This window comes from Lygodium microphyllum, chromosome 23, assembly GCF_053477565.2.
Source record: "Lygodium microphyllum isolate KBCC chromosome 23, Lygodium_microphyllum_v1.1.10, whole genome shotgun sequence".
NCBI lineage: Eukaryota > Viridiplantae > Streptophyta > Polypodiopsida > Schizaeales > Lygodiaceae > Lygodium > Lygodium microphyllum.
Genome location: NC_141157.1, coordinates 76,908,967 through 76,928,648, shown reverse-complemented (window position 1 = coordinate 76,928,648; position 19,682 = coordinate 76,908,967). Strand labels below are relative to the sequence as shown.

General features: G+C 35.6%; 1 protein-coding gene across 1 annotated transcript; it reads right to left on the bottom strand.

Moving 5' to 3' along the window:
- Positions 1–13,064: 13,064 nt before the first annotated feature.
- On the bottom strand, positions 13,065–19,249 carry LOC148016358 (putative pectinesterase 53). The gene is made up of 5 exons (XM_087664005.1): positions 18,427–19,249; positions 15,557–15,740; positions 15,225–15,431; positions 14,397–14,632; positions 13,065–13,384 (listed from the first exon to the last, which is right to left on the bottom strand). The coding sequence occupies exons 1-5, from the start codon at positions 18,858–18,860 to the stop codon at positions 13,234–13,236; spliced, it is 1,212 nt and encodes a 403-aa protein (XP_087520131.1). The 5' UTR covers positions 18,861–19,249; the 3' UTR covers positions 13,065–13,233.
- Between the last annotated feature and the right edge of the window lie 433 nt (positions 19,250–19,682).

The window sequence follows — 19,682 nt, the reverse complement described above, 5'->3', positions numbered from 1 at the left end:
TCACGTGAAATTAACATGGTAGCTCAGGGAGAGTTAGTGGTCGTTTAGAAAAATTTCACCAACATTTTTCTTAGTGATATGGTTGTATGGAAGAAAGGCTTAATAGGGGGTAGAGAATGGAAATAAGGTAGAATAGGGGTATTTTCCTTCTTCAAGGCTCAAGCTAGAACGGAAAAGAGATGTAGAGAAATTTTTCTATCATCAAGATGTCTTCCTTCTTACTTTCTTTGTGAAGGAGAGGGGTTGTATTTATAACTATGAGGGGAAAGCATGTAGTCCCTCATTCTTTTGGCTACTTGTCAAGAGCTAAGTAAGCTTGATAAAAAATGCTTTTTAATTGCCTACCTGTTGGATGGTGGCATGGGGATGATTTTAAAACGCTTTCTCTCCCTCCAAGCATAAAAAACATCATGATTTTTGGCCTATTTTTTCAAAAACATCTTTTTTCATCAAAACAATTTCATCTAGTAGTTTTTGGCCAAGTTACCTCATGATTTATCTAGTTTATAAAGTCATGCCATACTCTTTGATACTTAACTTACTCAATATCATGCTTGTTCTTGCACATTCTTTGTCTACTGATTAAGGCTTTTATGATTTGTCTTGCCATTGCAAAATCAATGCGATCTTTGATGCATTAAATGGAATCGAGAATGCTAAATCAAATATAATACGGGAAATATTATGATCAAGCCGTCGTAATATTATTTACGAGGCGTATTTTCTCTTTTGTTGGCTGGGTTCATTGAGGCGTCTTCTCGTGTCGGATTGCAGAATTGATTTAATACAAGATTTGATATTACATGCGGTTACTTATGTGATAACTCAACGAGTAATTTTTAAAACATTTGAAGCCCAAATTTGTTTTACGAAGTATTATGGCGAGAATATTACATTTTCATTTGCCTTCTTAACACAACAATCTACATTTGCATGTCGTTTCTTCTTGCAAACAATAGAAGCAATCACCTTGAAACGTTTTCTTACCACCCTTCTTCTTTTTGTCACCATTAGTAGAGGAACCAACTTTGCCTTTCATATTGGTAGAGAATGCATAATCTCCACTACTTCTACCTTCTTGGGCTCTAAGCATGTACTCCTCCTCCATTAGTAGTGCATAGAATTCCTCACATATAAAAGCTTGGGGTCTCACCTGAGTGTTTAGAGCAGTTACCAATCCATTAGATTTTGGTAAAAAAATCTAAAGATACCTCCAAGCTAGCTCTTCACTAGTCTTTTGTATTCCAGTGCCATTCATATGGTAATACAGATTCTTGATCTGAGTAATGAATGCTTCAGCTGTCTCTCCTTTAGCAAACTTCTCTACTACTAGTTGATTCTCCAAGTTCTAAATCCTTGTTTGATTTCATGCTTTTACTGACTGCTCAATATGTTCCAAGCCTCTAATGTCTTAGTTGTGTATTAAATTAAGGTCAAAATATTGTTAGAACAACTTGTAACTAAGGCACACATTACATCTGTGTTTCTTTATTTCCAAGCTCGTAGAAGATCTGTATTTGGAGGAATCATAACACTCGAATTTGATTAATCAAGGGTGGATTGTGGTTTTGGGTCAATCCCAACACCGTCTCTAGAAGCTCATAAGAATCAAGGATAGTTGTGATTTTAAGCTTCCACAAAGTATAGTTTGTACCATCTAACTTGCCTTCACTAAAGGTTGGTCGATGAATCCTTAGTGTTTAAACTACTGGTTCAACAACACCACCACCTGATACACCAGTACCGTTACTTGATGCAACAGATGATATTTCTCCTCTTCGCTATATGAAGCCCTTTCCTCTCACATACTCTTTACTTCTCAAAGGCCCCTAGGCTCTAATACGATGTAGAAATCACACTGCACAATAGACAGAATTTGAGCAAGGAGTAGAGAACACATAGCAAATATGAGAAGAACATATATTGTTTTAATTTCAAACAAAAAGATACAAAGATGGCTCTCTCCACCCGTGCACTTCCATTGTGAAGCTTAGATGGAGTTTTAGATAGATGATAGGCAAAGAGCTTAGGGTAGTGAAGAGCTCTGACTGGGTGAATGATAGATTAATGATGGCTTTAGAGGGATCTTCCTTTTATAGCTCAGTAAGGTAGTTTTGTTGGCAAGTCCCGACCATATTATGAACCTTCCCTAGTCGACCAAGGAATAGTTTTTTACCATTGGGTTGGGGGCACTGCTCCCTTGGACCCCCATTCACAAGGGGGCCACTTGCCCGCCTACTCAATGCATTGTACCTTGAGTTGCTACCAGCATAATTACTCTATCTAACCCAGATGCTAGATCCACAAAGGTCACCTTTTTTCCATCCAATCACATATACCTCATCTAATATACAAGTTAGGATGACCCCCCTAATGTCCGTGTTCGCACATGGCTTATCCTCATAATAGGGTCCTTACAACTTAGAGCACTATGGATCATTGGTGGCACCTTACAAGGGTGGGCCATGGAGCATATCTAACATCTCACACATGGCTTCTCCTCATAATGGGATACTTAGAACTTAGAGTATCATGAATCATTGGTGGCACCATTTGAGGTCAATGGGGTATTGAGCATATCTAGCAATCCCCGCCCCGATGTCCATCCACAAGTGAATTACATCCTCAGCCCAAGGTTGAGTCTCTAAAGATGAACTTAAAGCATATCCTTTATGTATAAGGGCCCCCACTTAGTTTCTAACTTGGTCTAAGGTTTCTAAGTTTGGGTGACATTAGGACCTCAACCAAGGTATGGATTGAGGAGGGGGTTGTTGGAAATGCAATCTACACTTGCTAGAGAAAACTAGCTCACTATTGGTATAGCAACAATGTATTGAGACTAGATTTGAATACTAGGCTAGATGGAGAAAGATTTTCATGATTGGATCATCCATCACATTAAGATTTTGGGGACTAGATGACTAGCCCAATTATAGGAAACTTCTAGTTAAGCGCACACTGGTGATGGGTTACCTCATAGGAAGGGGAGGTATAAGGGCCCTCGCCTAGTTTCTAACTAGAGATTCTTATGTATTCATGAATAATGAAAAATTTGCAAATCTCTACATGTTAATCATATATGTCAATGTGACATGGCATTATTTCTCAAACATGTACTAAAATATATCTCTTCCAAGTTTCTTACAGTTAATTAGAGATCACATGAGAGTGATCTCTACAAATGTTCTCCACAATAAGGCTTCCTTGTAGACTCTTATTCTTTTGTGGCTTAGAGCTCCTCACTTGACTGTGTTGTAATACCATGAAAAGACGAAGGAAAGGGCAGGAGCTTGAGCAGTTAGAAGACACAACACTCACATGGAATACACACAAGATAGGAAATAGAAAACCCTAGTCTTTCTTCTTCTTCTTCTCCTCCTCCTCCTCCGCTATATCAATCTACCAAGAATAAAATGAAGTAGTACAATATATATAATATACAAGCAATTCATAGTGTAAACATGCTAACTAAAAAGATGACTAGATAGATATCCCGTAACTTAGGAAGATGTACTCCAACTATAAAGTATCATTGGAATGATATACCGATGCAAGTACCAACCACATCAATGATATTAAAGAAAAACAATCATCCATGTATGTGAGTGTAAGCTTGTGTTGAGCTTAACATCTCAACATATCTCTTGTGTTGATGGAGGCTCAAAACTACTTGTACTCCTCACCCAGGCCATCCAAACATGCAACCACTATATCATCATCATATATGCATCTTGTATATGCCCAACCATATTGTTTGAAACATTGACGGAAAGCCAATAAGTAACCTTCCAAGCACCCTAATTCCATTCCTTAAATTCCTTGGCCTACTTAGATGTAGTCTTTTTTCTAGTAACTCTAAAGCCTTAGCATTATCTTCTTCAATGTAGTCCCAATAACCTCATAAGAAAATTAGTCAGTTTGAACTTTCAACCATGAAAGTTACGATTATTAAGCTTGTCATGACAATCTGATTAAATCCTTCAAACATTGTATAACAGAATCCACAAATCTGCTCTTATCAATAATTGGTTGATTCAAGTAAACTATGACCTACACTAACTTAGTATATAAGCATACCCTAAGCAACACCTATAATATTTGACTATATCTAAACACACTGCATGCCACACCCAACACTTGCAACTTGTTTGCCTAATGATGAGGTTTACAAAGTTTATGAACCTTACCTATTTCATATGTGAATAGTCTCTAACTCTTGAATGGAAGCTAATATGAACCCAAAATGCAAATCTAACAACAAGGCCCATACCAATGTTTCTAATAATTCCTTGAGCACCAAAAGCTCACAAAGGCAACTCCTCAATTGGAGATTATATGAGAGAGATCCACAGGTGTTCTCCACAACAAGGCTTCCTTGTAGACCCTCATACTTTTGTAACTCAAAGCTTCTCACTTGAACGCTGTTTTAATATCATAAAAAGATACGGTGGAAATCCTCTATATACATGTTTGATGTAAATTATAAATCCCCTAATGCGGAAGATACCCTTTTTATTGAATGATCCATGTAATGTATACTTTTCTCTCTTGAAATTTTACCAAGAATCTATATAAAGGGATCCTTGTATATCATAATAAAAAGAACATGTCATTTGTTAACTTACATGAGTGAAGTGACTTCCCTGGGATAATTTCTCATTTTCTTTATTCAAGCCTAAAGTTTACATCATTTTTTGGAAAGATATGGGGAAGCATTGATGATCTCTGGAAATATGATGGAAATTAATCATTTTTATACCCAAATTTCCATATTCCAAATCTAACAAACTTTCATGATTATATGAACTTTGAAGTGAAGAAATTGACCTCATTGGGGCTGTTTTTGCATAACTATACCTAGACACTCCTAGTACTTTGCAATAGTGTGGTTTGGGATGCTTTGTGTCATAAGATACACTTCATGCAGTAAGAGGGTTATCATATAAGCATCATATTTGGGTAATGTGGTTCACACACTAAATTGGTTTCATAGCTCTCATGCTAAATCACACACAATCTATTAAAAGAAATCATATGTTTAATGTAAATTCATGCTTCTACAATAACTCCATTATATCACACTTGTGTAATGTGTGTGCACGTATGTATGTTGTGCGTGCATGTGTGTGTGTGCATGTGTGATGCACATTCATTAACTTTTAGTTGATCTCTCATCTGTTCTTTCTTCCAATCATATACTTTTAGTCTCTCTCTTTCTTCCCCTTCTATATGCAAAGAATTGGGAGAATAATTGGTGCTTTGCACTAGTTTAAGTAACAATTAGGGCACTTCACATCATATAGTATTCTTCATGTAGTGCATGTGCATATGTGTACACACACACACACACACACACACACACACACACACACTCTCTCTCTCTCTCTCTCTCTCTCTCTCTCTCTCTCTCTCTCTCTCTCTCTCTCTCTCTCTCTCTCTCTCTCTCTCTCTCTCTCTCTCTCTCTCTCTCTCTCTCTCTCGTGTCTATAACAACATGTGGGCGCAACACATATAAAATACTATAGAGCACACATAGTAATACATTTATAATATCATCATACTTATTTTATAATGCATATAATAATAATATAATATATATTATGTGATATATAGTATAATATTCATATCACAATTAATGTGATATCTATATGAGAATTCATTACATAAAATATATCATAAGACATTAATATATGATAATACACAATACCAATATAGTAATTAATGCTTTATAGTAAATACGTTGTTAAAATATGCAGGATCTAGAGCATGGCAGATGCGTAAGCTACAGAGCTTGAAAGAGGGAAAAGAAACTCATGAAGACATTGAACTTGACAAGGACAAATTGTTACACAAGTGAATTAGGTTCCAAGATTGAGACTTGGACTCATAAATACAATCTTGTGTATTGACAGTGACAAGACACTTTACTAGAGAGAAAAGAGTACTATCATTGCATTAGAAAAAGAGTGCAAGTACAATGCTTTATAGGAATTGAGTGGTGGTACTTTCTCCTACTGTGCATATGCGATTCTGGTCCTAAGCCCTCACTGCTTCTCACAAAGGGACTGAAGTAGGTGTGATTGCAAATATCTCAACACCCCTCCTCAATCACAACCAGAAGTACAAAGCATAGAGAGGCTTTAGCGAAAGCAAAACCTGCAAAGTGTGGGCACACCATAAACATGGCAAAACACCAGAGACTGTCACAGAAAAGGCTAAGTGTGGGTACTACAAACATGATGGACATCCAAAGGTTGTAGCAGGGGCCTCACAAAGTGTACAGAGACTGTAGTACAAGGATAACTGAGGAGTTTACAAGTTTATGTTTGAGGCATTAGGGCTTGGAAATACAAAACTAAAAAAGTCTATCTGAATAGAAGGTTTGATGAGGTTTGTCCTTATCCTGGTGATCTTCTTCTTCTTCTTCTTCCTTTGCTCCGTTTTCTTCTTTTTCTTTGATTGCAACTAGATAGGCCTTTTGGGACCTCTTCCTGGCATGGCAAAACTTCTCGGTGTGTCCGATTCTTTTGCAGAAGTCACAAAAGAGCTGATCCTTCTTGCCTTTGTACCTATTGCCAACATATAATGCATGTTCATCTCTAGAGGTGCTTGGTTCTTCCTTAGTTTTTAGCTTCTTTTCCTCCTCTAATAGTGATGCCTGGATATCAACAAGGTCAGGATTTGGCATGTTGATTAAAGTTGTTGATACATTATTATATTTAGGAGGTAAACTCTTAAGTAGAACACCGATGCAAACATCTTCTTCCATTTTAATGGTGATTCCTGCAAGTTGGTTTAGAAGTCCTTCCATGTAATTTAGATGCGTGGCAAGTGATGTGTTGGACTTTATTTCAAGCCTGAAAAACTCAATTAGGAGACCATACTTTGATGATTTGGACTGTGCACCGAACAAGGTGTCAAGTCTCTTCCATGTATCCTGTGAAGTCTCACAATTATCAACATGGTGGATATAGCTGTCGTCTAGCTCCAGTTTGATAATGGCATAAGCCTTATCACCCTTCTTTTGCCAAGTGACGGCAAGATCCGTATCACGAGGCTTCTTTTCTTTTCTAGTGGTAATGGCCCAGAGGCTATTCTTTATCAAGATGAGTTTGATGTGAGTCTGCCAGGTGTGAAACCCGACTCCTTTGAAGCGAGGAATTGGAGAGTCTTTGCCCATGTTAGACTTACGGTAATAGTAGCAAATCAACTTTAGAATTATTAGATTTGAACAGCATAAGAGTTGGTTGAGAGAAACAAGTCCTAAAAGCACTAAATGAGTGTCAATGAACACGATGTTTGGGTCTTTCCAAATCTGTAAAATCCTTTACTTCTTTTAAATCCAAATCTAATCTTCCCCTTCTTGATTTGATGCTCATACCTTCAAATCTGAGTGGTAGGACTTTCAGTGTGTTGGAATCAGTGAGTAGATGAAGTAAAAAAAGAAGATTAGTGTCAAATGACACTTGATAGATATTATTCGGTACTTGATCTGTGTTCTCTCACGAGCTTTATGAATAAATTTTGAGTTTCCTCGAGCACTTCCAAAATTGTAATAAACTTCAGAGAGTATTGCTTAGTGATTAAAATCACTGTTGATAACTTCAGTGAGAGAAATAGTGAAAAATGTCAAATGTTTGAAGCTTTGGCTATGGCTTATGCATTAGGGTTTCTGGGGGCAGCTTGAATTTTTGTTGATTGTGGGAGCTACAGTGGATCATTTTCAAAACTATTTTTATCAAAATGAAGCTTGAATGATGGGCTATCAATGTCCTACGGTGATTGTCAACATCACGACCTGTAGCAATAGCAGCAGTAGCATGAACGACAACAGGCGCAATTCTGACAACATCGACAAATTTCAACAATGCAGTCGCATAGAGTGTGTGCAATGTTGAGTTGTATTGTGCCAATATGATGCACCTGAAGTTGGAGAACAAGTTTGTAGATGACAACGTGAAGAGTTCTGTCCTCTATTGCAAGATCTAGCTCCTCAAAGTTGGCAGGGTTTGTCTGGCAATGGTAGACACATAGGGTAGCAACTGTGTAGACTCACAATGCTAAGCTTGAAATGGCCTAATGTTGAGCTTTGAGGTGATAGAGAGGAGCTCGAGGAGCAAGGCTACAGTTCTCGAGAAGAAAGCTTGTCAAGATCTTGTTTGGTTGAAGAGATCTACGAGCTTGAAGCACGATAGGTGCAGGGTGGCTATGGATCCCACAAGGTCAAATGGAGAAGGAGTTGAAGATGAGCTCCTATACTTAACCTAAGCTGGATTGAGCTCAAGTTGAGCTAGATGAGAGTAGAATGGAGTTGGAGGAGTAGTACCATGCCCGACTGGGCCCTGATACCATGTTAAAATACATGGGATCTAGAGCATGGCATATGCGTAAGCTATGGAGGTTGAAAGAGGAAAAAGAAACTCATGAAGGCATTGAACTTGACAAGGACAAATTGTTACACAAGTGAATTAGGTTCCAAGATTGAGACTTGGACTCATAAACACAATCTTTTGTATTGATAGTGACAAGCCACTTTACTAGAGAGAAAAGAGTACTATCACTACATTAGAAAAAGGGTGCAAGTACAATGCTTTATAGGAATTGAGTGGTGGTACTTTCTCGTACTGTGCACACAAAGGGACTAAAGTAGGTGTGATTGCAAATATCTCAACATATATAATAATAGAAGAGAGAGAGAGAGAGAGAGAGAGAGAGAGAGAGAGAGAGAGAGAGAGAGAGAGAGTGTGTGTGTGTGTGTGTGTGTGTGTGTATGTGTGTGTGTAAAAGTGTATATAATACATTATATAATTATATCATGTGATATATATGATCTGTAAATATTGTGATATTATTACAAAAATAAGTTAATGTATGATAAGATTAAACTAATAATAGTAATATATAAATAATATACATATAACAATATTATATGATAACATATGTTAATAATATAACAATATGCATTATATAGTATCTATTCTTAATGTAGTAATTGATACTATATTTAAGGTATATATACTACATAATTTATTATTTATATAGATATCATTATATAGATTTTAATAATATTTTATATTGTGTAAAAATTTTGGTTATTGCATTCTATCGTTGATATTAAAATATTTTTAATTAATTATTAAATAATAATAAAATTTTCCTAAAATAAAACATAAATATACACACATTAATATTCATATATCATTTATTGGATTAGACTTAAAATAAACTTTGAGTACTAGTATTTGAATAAATTCTACTTTTGTGATGCAAAAATACATATAATAATGAATGTTATAATAAAACACCACATTGTAAAAAGTTTACTATTTAAATAACATGACTAATGTTATTACATTATCTACTTTAAATTACAATATAATATAGTCAAATTAGTGTTTCTACTCTAATATATTGATAAAAGTTATTTTTATAAGAAAAAATTGTATATTAGAATAAAATATAATGATATAATATTAATAAATGTTATTTTCATATAAAATATTTCCTAGCACTTATATATTATGAACACTATTTTTTAAATTGCTAATTCTAAATGTTATTCTATATTGACATCTCTAAACTAAAATTCAATGTTTGTGTGCATGTGTGAGTGTTTATTTTAATATGTATACACATGTGTATGTGTGTATGTATGCTTTATATATATGTGTCCAATTGTATGGCCTCATAAGCTCATCATTTTTCTATTCTCTTCTCTCTCTCTCTCTCTCTCTCTCTCTCTCTCTCTCTCTCTCTCTCTCTCTCTGTCATGTGTGTGTATGCATGCATCTATGTGTATTAATATTATATATATATATATATATATATATATATATATTACATGGCACAATGGACAAAATCTGAGTAAGGAGTAGAGAACACACAACAAATATGAGAAGAGCAAAGAGTGCTTTAATTTCAAGGGAATTGATACAAAAATGGCTTTGTCCACCCCGTGCGCTTCCACTGTGAAGCTTAGATGGTGATCCAGAGAAAGATGATAAGTGAAGAGCTTAAGGGTAGTTGAAAGAACTCTAACTAGGTGAAAGATATATTGTCGATAGCTTTAGAGGGGTTTTCCTTTTATAGCCCAAGAAGGTAGTTTAGTTAGTATGTTCGACCATATTATGAGCCTTCCCTAGTCAGCCGTGGAATATTCCAAGGAATCTTTCCTTTACCCTCGCGCTGTCGATGCTGCCCCCAAACCCCTGTCAAGGGGGCCACTAGCTCCCCTAAGACCTCCTCAACGAGGGGCCACTTTTGCGGCTCCCAGACCTCAAAATAGGGGCCCTTTGATAACTCCCACATCTTGCAACTCGTTGCATTGAACCTCGAGTTGCTACCAACATAATTACTCTATCTAACCTAAAGGCTCAATCCACAAAGGTCACCTTTTTGCCATCTAGTCACATAAACCTCATCTGATATACAAGTCGGGACCCAACACCCAATGTCTATCCTCACACATGGCTTCTCCACGTAATAAGGGCCTTACAACTTAGAGCACCATGGGTTATTGGTGGCACCTTGCAAAGGTGAGGTAGTGAGCATATCTAACTAACTAACTAAATATATATATATATATATATATATATATATATATATATGTATGTATATGTATATATATATGTATATATATATAAAACTCATCTTTTATATTCTTATCATTATATCACCCTTTTTTAAAATCTCTCTTTATTTCTTGAATACTAAGCCTCTCCTCCTTATGCCACATAGACTTGGGAGCCTTTATGGTATTGGTTTGGGATCCCCAATGCAAAGCTCTAAATAATATGTAGATGGACAAATATTAAGATCCTACATTTTGGAAAAATCTATATGGAGTCTCATCACTACTTAAAGATTCTCAATCAAAGAAAATATAAAATTGTTCTACCATAAGAACATGATGTATAGTGAGGGCGATATATGAGATAAAAGTGTGGTAGGATCTAGCAATAGTTATAGAAAAAACAAACAATAGACCAAACATGTTTTGCAGTCTTCCCCCAAGTTACCTCCTTGGTTGAGAAGAAGAGCCATTGCAAATAATTTTCATTTGGCTATACATAGGTTATAGAGTATAGAAGAGATTTAAAAAGATGATGAATCGTTTGCAAAACATGAGCTTGATTGAACACATTACATTGCCAAAGTTTCTATTAAAATATCCTTTAAACTTGTGTTGCCTACATTCCTTTGAGTTATGTTTTTTCAACTAACAAAGTTAACACAAGAATACATTTTAATATGTTTAACTCCTAATATAGGCTAATATTAGTATAGTTTGAGTGCATGTGTCTCTTTAAGCTATGTTTGTTCAGCTTATAGAGTTGGTTTAAGAAGTTATAGTTTGACGAGTTGTACAAGCAAGAGCATTCAAAGTACACATTTATATTACAAGTATTATAAGTGTCTAGGAACCCATGTAAACTTATACGTCTTTGAGGTAATTTATTAACCTCCTAATGAGAAAATATCAAATCTTTACTAGAGTATCTCAACACATACATTTTTCTTCTCTAGAGTGCAAGCTCACTTTCAAGAAGGACCCATATATACTTCTACATTCCCATAATTAAAACGTTTTGTCTTTTCACTTACATACATTTGGAAAGTTGACTACCCCGTTTGATGTAAGATACAACTATGTAAGATATCTACATGACTTGTAAGAGTACATATAACAATTTCAATTGTCATTAACCAATCCATTAACATAATAATTCTTGGACTTTAGGAAAGCATAGTCTATTTGATAGTTTATTGAGAATATGATGAGTTTTTCTTAAAAGTATGATTTTCAACATATCAATATACTATTGCTTGATGGGTGCACATTTAATTACCTTATAATTTGAAATATTATATTGTTGTCAACAATATAATGTAATATCACTTGTTTATTTGATTTATTCTAGCTCTCGAGTGTGAAATAGGAAACCATAGAACATAATATTATTTTAATTTTGTCTTCTAAGTGAGCACACATGGACATTTACTTATGTCATTAGATTTATATCTTTGTCAACTTATGTTTCTAGCCTATGTAGCTATACTATTGATTTTGAGATTAGGTACCTATTAGGCAATTAGGGATTAATTGATGATCCTTTCAATCCTATTAAGCACGGGATATACGAATCTTGTTTCCTTTATGAGAAAATCCTTGTGCAATGTTTGAATATGTTTGAACACCTTCCCAATCCTTAACTAGTCATATTTTTTCTTAGTCCTCCTACCAAATACCTTCCATGGTAGTATAGTTGGATGTTTATGGCCAAACCTTGTTTCTTCAACAACTTTTTAATGTTTTACTTTTTATCTAAATTATTTCATGCTTATTATTAGCATGCAAATTCATTGGCATAATATTATCACCAAGAAAGTAATTGACCAATTAATAAAGGAGGAACATCAACCATATTAAGTATAAATGTACATCTTATTATTACCATATGGCTTCAATAAAGTAGGACTATAAATCAATCAACCAACTTGTGGACTTTAGCTATGTAGTATAATAACATAAGATTATTATTCCCAACTTAACCTATTGACTTTAGCTTATATAATGCATATTGTAGCCAACATTCGTGAATAAACTAGTAACAAACTTTGACGACATTAATTGCATGGATGCAATGTGCATGGATAAAAACCTTGCTATTAAGCAATGTTTTATAAACAAGTAACACAATTTTTTGACCTTAATTGATTGGAACAAATTGCTCATGTTTGGAGCCAAGGTTTCTTTAAAACACTCTTGATATTAGGCAAGGTTCATTGTCATTTTTCACCTTCAAAATGTTACACTTCACTTAATCTTCAATTAAGATGTATCAATGACTTCAACTTGAACTCTTAGCTTGATCTTACTCTAAAATTCATCGCCTCCTTAATTAGGACGACCTAGACTAAGTTGTAGTCCATTGATTCTATGGTCATAAAAGAACATTAATCACAATGCTAAGAGAAAAAAAAAGAACTCCAATTTCCATTTCAAAGCATATTGTAAAAGCTTAACACAAACATCTAAGAGATCATGTTTGCACAAATAGCTCTTACAATGAAAAAGAATATGTAAATATTATCACTTTTCCCAAGCCAATGGGCTCCCAAGGATACATAATGCATATTTCATACAATAATAATTCTTATTGTAGTTGCGAAATCAAATGTATGGACCCACACAATAACCTTTTTGAGAATCATACGATTCCCAGAATATGTCTAGGTTTGATTCAACCAAGACTCACCATTAATGAATCCAGTGTGAATAAAATATTGAGCTTGTTGAGTAGTAAGAACTCTTGACCATGGAACACGTCCCTTTCTATTGGCACCTGGTCCAAAACACTTGTACTCTGCATAGAAAACGGTCCTACACACACTCATAGCACAAGCACTTTAGAAGAAGTACAATTAACTTTCAACTTAGCTAGAAATTTTGATATTAATTGTTTCAAATCTCTTCATTTGGTCAAACTAAATCATGCTACAGTTAAGTTATTTGCACTACTTGATCATGCTTCAAAACATTACACATGTTTGTTTAAGTTATCAACATTGCCATACCATGTTAAGATGCTTCTAGACATTGCCCACATTTTTTGCACCCTCACTCTTAATGGTCTTAAAAATGTGGCTAAATTTAGAAGGCCCTTCATTTTCTTATTATGTATCAAGTTGAAATCAAACCCTATAAGGGAAAAGACTTTCCATTTTATCTTACACTTCTAGCCAAGATCTATCTACATTTCAAAAAAGTTTCCTAGTTTATGTTGCCTTTGTTAGATTATAGAGATACATTTTGATACATTGAAAAAATCAATATTATGGATAACATTCTCTCATTTTATCTTCAAAATAGTAGGTTGGTTTTTTGTGGTTTTCTTAATTGTGAATACTATATTTCTCACACCTTCCATATAACTCATGTGGACATTGGTAGTTTTAAAGTTTCCACCTTAGCTTGATTTGGACTCGCTTGTTGTGAGCCTATTGTGAAAAATTATTGAAGTAATAGTTATGTTTGCCTTAAATTTGTTGTTGTATTTGGTCCAGTCATAAATGTAAAATGTAGGCAACATATGCACCTTATTTAGGCACAATCGTTAGAGCTAATAGAGATCAATCTTTCTTGGTAGTATTCGATTTGTCATGTGGTAAAAGATTGTAAGGTTTTTGGAACATACTTGTGTAGACTTTCAAGGGTTTTGCTCAAGCATGTTTTGTTAATTATTTAGACAAAGAATGAGATTGCTACAATTTCCTCTTTTGCTCTTAGAAATATAGTTATTATATTTTATTTTGGTTAATTTAACCCTTTCATTAGTTTTCACTCACACTATGAGAAATACATAGGTATTGTGAACTAGGGGTAGGTTTCTTACTTTTGCCTGCTTGAATCGCCCCAATCAAACCAACCTTCAGGGAGAATGATATTATCAAAGTAGGTGAAGGAGTATACAACACGAGAAAAGGGGCCCCATGCACGGCCCAAATATATGGACCCTGATCCTGTTACCACACACTTCACAAAAGAAAAACCAGTTGCCTCAGAGTTGCTTTCTCTATTTTGTGCTGTCAAAGAACCATTTGGACTTGCTATAGAGTGAAGGCGGCATTGCTGAAACAACAATAAAAAACCATTGTAGTTGTTAATGAGACATTTAAAAAACATGTTAGTCAAAACTTGGAAAAAGGTTACTCGATTCAACAAAGAAGTTGACCTTTTTAAGGGTTAAAGAGCATAATTAAAAGAAAGGCTTTCATCATATGATATTAGATGCAAGAAAATCTTAAGCTATGATTAAAAAAGTGCAAAAATTCCACATTTATAAAATAATTCTCTATACAAAAAGACTCAAAATAGTTCATTTTATTTAGCTACATGAGTCAAACTAGGCATTTGCATGTTGTAATGCATATGGTTTTATATATACTAATAGGATAATGTATGCATGCAATTAATAAGAATATTCAAATTATAATAATGTTGATTTTTAATAAGCACATACTTAAAGGGAAATGATAAGGTAAAACATACTAGTTAGTTTTCATAGTGAGTGATGGAAATTAACCAATTTCATGGTTTGAGAGTATACACAAGAAGCTTAGTTTAACTTGTAACAAGAGTGCAATTATATTACTTCATGAAATCGTGCTTTACATGATAACAATCACATGCTGATGATGCAAGAGTTGATTATGGCACTTACATAATAGAATGAACGCCCATTTCCAAATATAAAATCTATAGATCCTTCTATATAACAACGGTAAAAATAGTGTCGCCCTTGATGGTCATAGAGTGTATCTTGTGCTCCATAAAAGTTCACATTGAAGAAGGCACCAAAATCACCACTTATACGTAGTGCCACAGCTTGTCTTCCTACCGCACCACCAGGAGGAGGAGGGGCAGTGTTCTTCAAACAAAAAGCCACAATGGTTTAAATATTTCTACAATAGCTGTTGAGAAAGATTGGTAGTGCTAATTGCATGTCAAATAGAGTAAGGATTTACTAAGAGTCCAAAAACCTGTATTACTTACCCGAAAAGAGATATCTTTTGCAGTGAAGTGATCACCATTAATTGCAACACTTGCAGAGCGGAATGTGCCTAATTGCTTGCCATCAGGTCCTTTGGTTGAGGCCATATCACCCCACTGGATTTCCGTGAGTCTTGGACCCGCTCCTTGAAAGGTGATCCATGAGGCATCCACTTTCACTTTTTCTCTATAGAAGTTTCAACAAAAAGTAACCCACATTAGCCAAGCACATGTAGGATAACTATAGATCGCTTTTTGGACTCTCACTTTGACTATGGGTCCTTCAGCTATGTCCCCACCAAGTCTAAAAACAATGTCAATATAGTATTGAAGAGCATATGATTGGCTTGAAAATTTTGTACATTTTCCCTATAATAGTTAGCCTTACTGCTAGGGACTTGAGAGGCATATATGCTCCCTTAACATGATCTTTGTTACGACGCATATGAATAGCTTGCACATATGTGAGAGTCCATAGGTGTGTAAGTGTACGTATGCACATGCATGTGATGCCCACTTTCACTTTCTCTCTATAGAAGTTTCAACAAAAAGCAAGCCACATCAACCAAGCACTTGTAGTGTGAAAAAGATCTCTCAAACTCTCACTTTGATTATGGGTCCTTCAACTATGTCCCCATCAAGTCTTAAAACAATGTCATAGTATTGAAGAACGTATGATTGGCTTGAAAATTTTGTACAATTTCCCTATAATGGTTAGCCTTAATGGGGACTTGAGAGCCATATAGGCTACCTTAGCATGATCTTTATTACTTGGTGCATATGAATAGCTTGCACATATGTGAGAGTCCATAGGTGTGTAAGTGTACATATGCACATGCATGTGCATCACATGCACTTATGTGATGCACATGCACATGTGAGAGTGGTTAGCCACATTCCTCGTTATTTTGGTGTATAGATATGTGTGCATGCATACACATACTAATGGTTGGTCATTTCTATTAATTTCAACAATGTAATGAAGTCCTCAAAGCCGTAATAATTTGTGCATGTTTGCATATGGATTGTGACAATACAATCACTCATATGTGCACAAATCTTGTGCATCTAACTTAGCCACATATGTTTTACCAAAAATCTTGCCTTATTCTTAGACATTAAAAAGTGATACCATGAGCATTTGCATCCACATGGAGAGCATGTTAGTAATAAGTAAATGTTAAATTTGGGTCCATTTAACAAGTCTAAGGTTGCCTGTAAACATATAGAGAAATCAATATCTTCTACAAGTAACTTCCAAACCTTTTGATAAAGAGGAATATTGAAGTATGAGGTTAAAAAGGTTTCGTAGATACATGGAATGAAGTAATTAGTTGATCAAGCACTTAATTAGAAACCAACTAAGTCACTCATATGCACAATGGAAGAAATTGTCTAACAAGCCAATGTGATTGAAATGAGAAGAATGCTTTGGTTAAGCTAAGGCATCAAAGTGTGAATGGGGATGTACTACTAAACAAGGGTCATGCTAATGTTGTCAAAAATCCAGGCTTGTTTATTAATGATGATATGAGTGTCCACATATTGTCTGATGATGTAGGTGTGTGATAATATTGATATTAGTGTCCACTATTCACATGTTGTACGATGATGTGATGATAATGAAAAAAATGACAAAGATGATGGTAAGGGTATGGTTGATGCTCATGTCCGGTTAAGTTAATGTGTTGAAGGGTTTATGGACTAGACGAGGATTAAGGTAATGTTGTTTAGGATGGAGAAGTATGTGTGATGGTGTTGATATGAGTGGCCTACTGTACGAGGATGTTGAAAATAATGACAATATGACAAAGATGATGATATGGTTGATGTTATGATGGCAATGATGATAATAATGTGAACGGTTTGACTCAGCTGAGAATGATCATAATCATGATGGTGGTGACAATGTTGTGTTAAGTGGGTGGTTTGGGGATTTGAAAGGTGTGCACGATGGAGGTTTAAAGGGTGATTGGACAAAGATTCTTGAATTAGAGATTTGACTTCACCAAAGATAAAGGATAGAACCTATGAGGTTCAACAAAGTAGATAATCATGTTGTGTCTAATACATACTGATAAGTATAGCTACCATAGATACTAGGCTTGATGTGGCTGATGGCCTCACCAAAGATTGGATTAGAAATTATGATGTTCGTCAAAGGAAATAACCATGTTATGTGATACATAGGGATAGATGAATATGATGTCAAGAAAAGTAGAAGATTGTATACACATAGTGATGATTATAGTCAAAGATCTCACATGTAGTTACTAGGCTTGATGTAGACGATGGCCTCACCAAAGAGTGGACTACACATTAATATGATAATGTTGGGCAAAGCAAATAATTAGGTTGTGTGGTACATAATGCATGCATGATGATGTTGATCAAAGCAAATGATCATGCTTATAGTCAAGGATTTCACTTGTAGATAGCTGGTTTTATGTAGATTATGGCCTCACCTTAGACTGGACTAGCGATTATGATGTGTGCAAAGTATGGGACCATGTGTGTGATATATAGTGAGACATGATGATGTTGAGCACAGTAGATGATCATGTATACATTGTGATGATTGTAGGCATGGATCTCTTGTGTACAGGGCTTGAGATAGATGATGAACTCACCAAAGATTAGACTAGATCACATCATGGTCATTTTGTGTGATACATAGTGATACATGGATGATGTAGAGCGAAGAAGATGATCATGTCTGCAGAGTGATCACACAACATAGGTGATACATGATGATGTTGAGCAAAGTAGACGAGCATGCATCACACAACACAGGTGATACATGATGATGTTGAGCAAAGTAGATGAGCATGCATATACACATAGTGATGATAATTATGGGTTAGGGAGCTCACCTGTAGATACCAGGCTTGATGTAGATGATGACTCTTTGGGAGTTAGACTTAGGGATGCTATTGACAGCAGCCTGGACAGTTCTGAAGTTGCCAGATCCATCCTGGGCAACCACAATTTGTGTGGGTTTCATGGCAGCAGCTGCAGAGGGCAGCATCGTATCGTAATTAGACTGATGCAAGGGGCCTGCACCAGCATCATCCTCCATGGCTCTGCGTCCACTATGGCTCTTCTTGTGCTGCTGGCGATGGTGGAGATGGAGGTCCTTGTAGTTGTACTTCCTGGGCTGCAAATCGTAGCTGCTGGTCGTCTTTCCAATCTTATCTATCCAGGCATCCATCTCATCGTCCCCTTTAATCCCCTCCATTAACATAATCATCATCATAATCAACCCTACAAGGATTATCACTAGGTACCTCATTTCTCCTCCCGTCATCTCTGATATCACTGAGTCTTACACGCAAAGCTCTGATGATTTTTTTTTTCTCTGGATGATGATAATATCTGCTAATCCCCCTCTCAACTGATTGAAAAGATGACTAAAATACACTGGATGTCTGCAGATCTCCCTCTAAAATGATTGAAAGAGTGATATGAAACACAGGATTGCTGCTAATCTGCTCCTTGATTGATTGAAGAGATGATTGAAAATCAGAGTCTAGCAATGCAGCGGTTAAGTGTATGAGGGATGAAGATCAGACTAAGGCGGTATATTCAGAGATCAATGGTGTGGGCAATTAGCTGCTGCATATAGCAGGGGTTAAAACTAGATTAGATCAGCTGCCTGAGTAAGCAGCATTAACAGTGTGGCTCTTGGGAGGACTGAGGTTAATATATTGAGGCCATCTTTCAGGCCCTCAGGCCCCTCCTATTTATATGCTTTCTTGTGTGGTGAGATTACTTAAGAAATCATTTGGTCAGCCTTTCCTTCCTCTTGATAAGATCAGGGATTCTGCATTGGGAAAGTCTCTCACATCCTAAGGTTTGACTGGCTGCCACCCCACAAATCCAATCAACCATGCACATGCCTGCCCTATGAATATGCCTATTTTATGATGATGCATCCATCTCCCTCTTGATGCTAACTACATCATCTAATTGTCAAGTTCCTGAATATCTTTTCAGCATATAAGGCTTCTTCTTTGGTTCTAGAAGCTAAATGATGCCAACTACATCATCTAATTGTCATATTCATTTAAAACTATTATCTTAATTTAATGATATTAGGCTTATTTTTGTGAAGTTTTAGAATTTAATG

Bases quoted from the DNA above. Each gene is read 5' to 3' on its own strand.
- LOC148016358 (XM_087664005.1), bottom strand. From the start codon at position 18,860: ATGACGGGAGGAGAAATGAGGTACCTAGTGATAATCCTTGTAGGGTTG. The intron at 15,741-18,426 runs GTGAGCTCCCTA...AAACTTCTATAG, and splicing joins ATCAAGCCTGGTATCTACAG to AGAAAAAGTGAAAGTGGATG. The intron at 14,633-15,224 runs GTAAGTGCCATA...TTGTTGTTTCAG, and splicing joins ATGGGCGTTCATTCTATTAT to CAATGCCGCCTTCACTCTAT.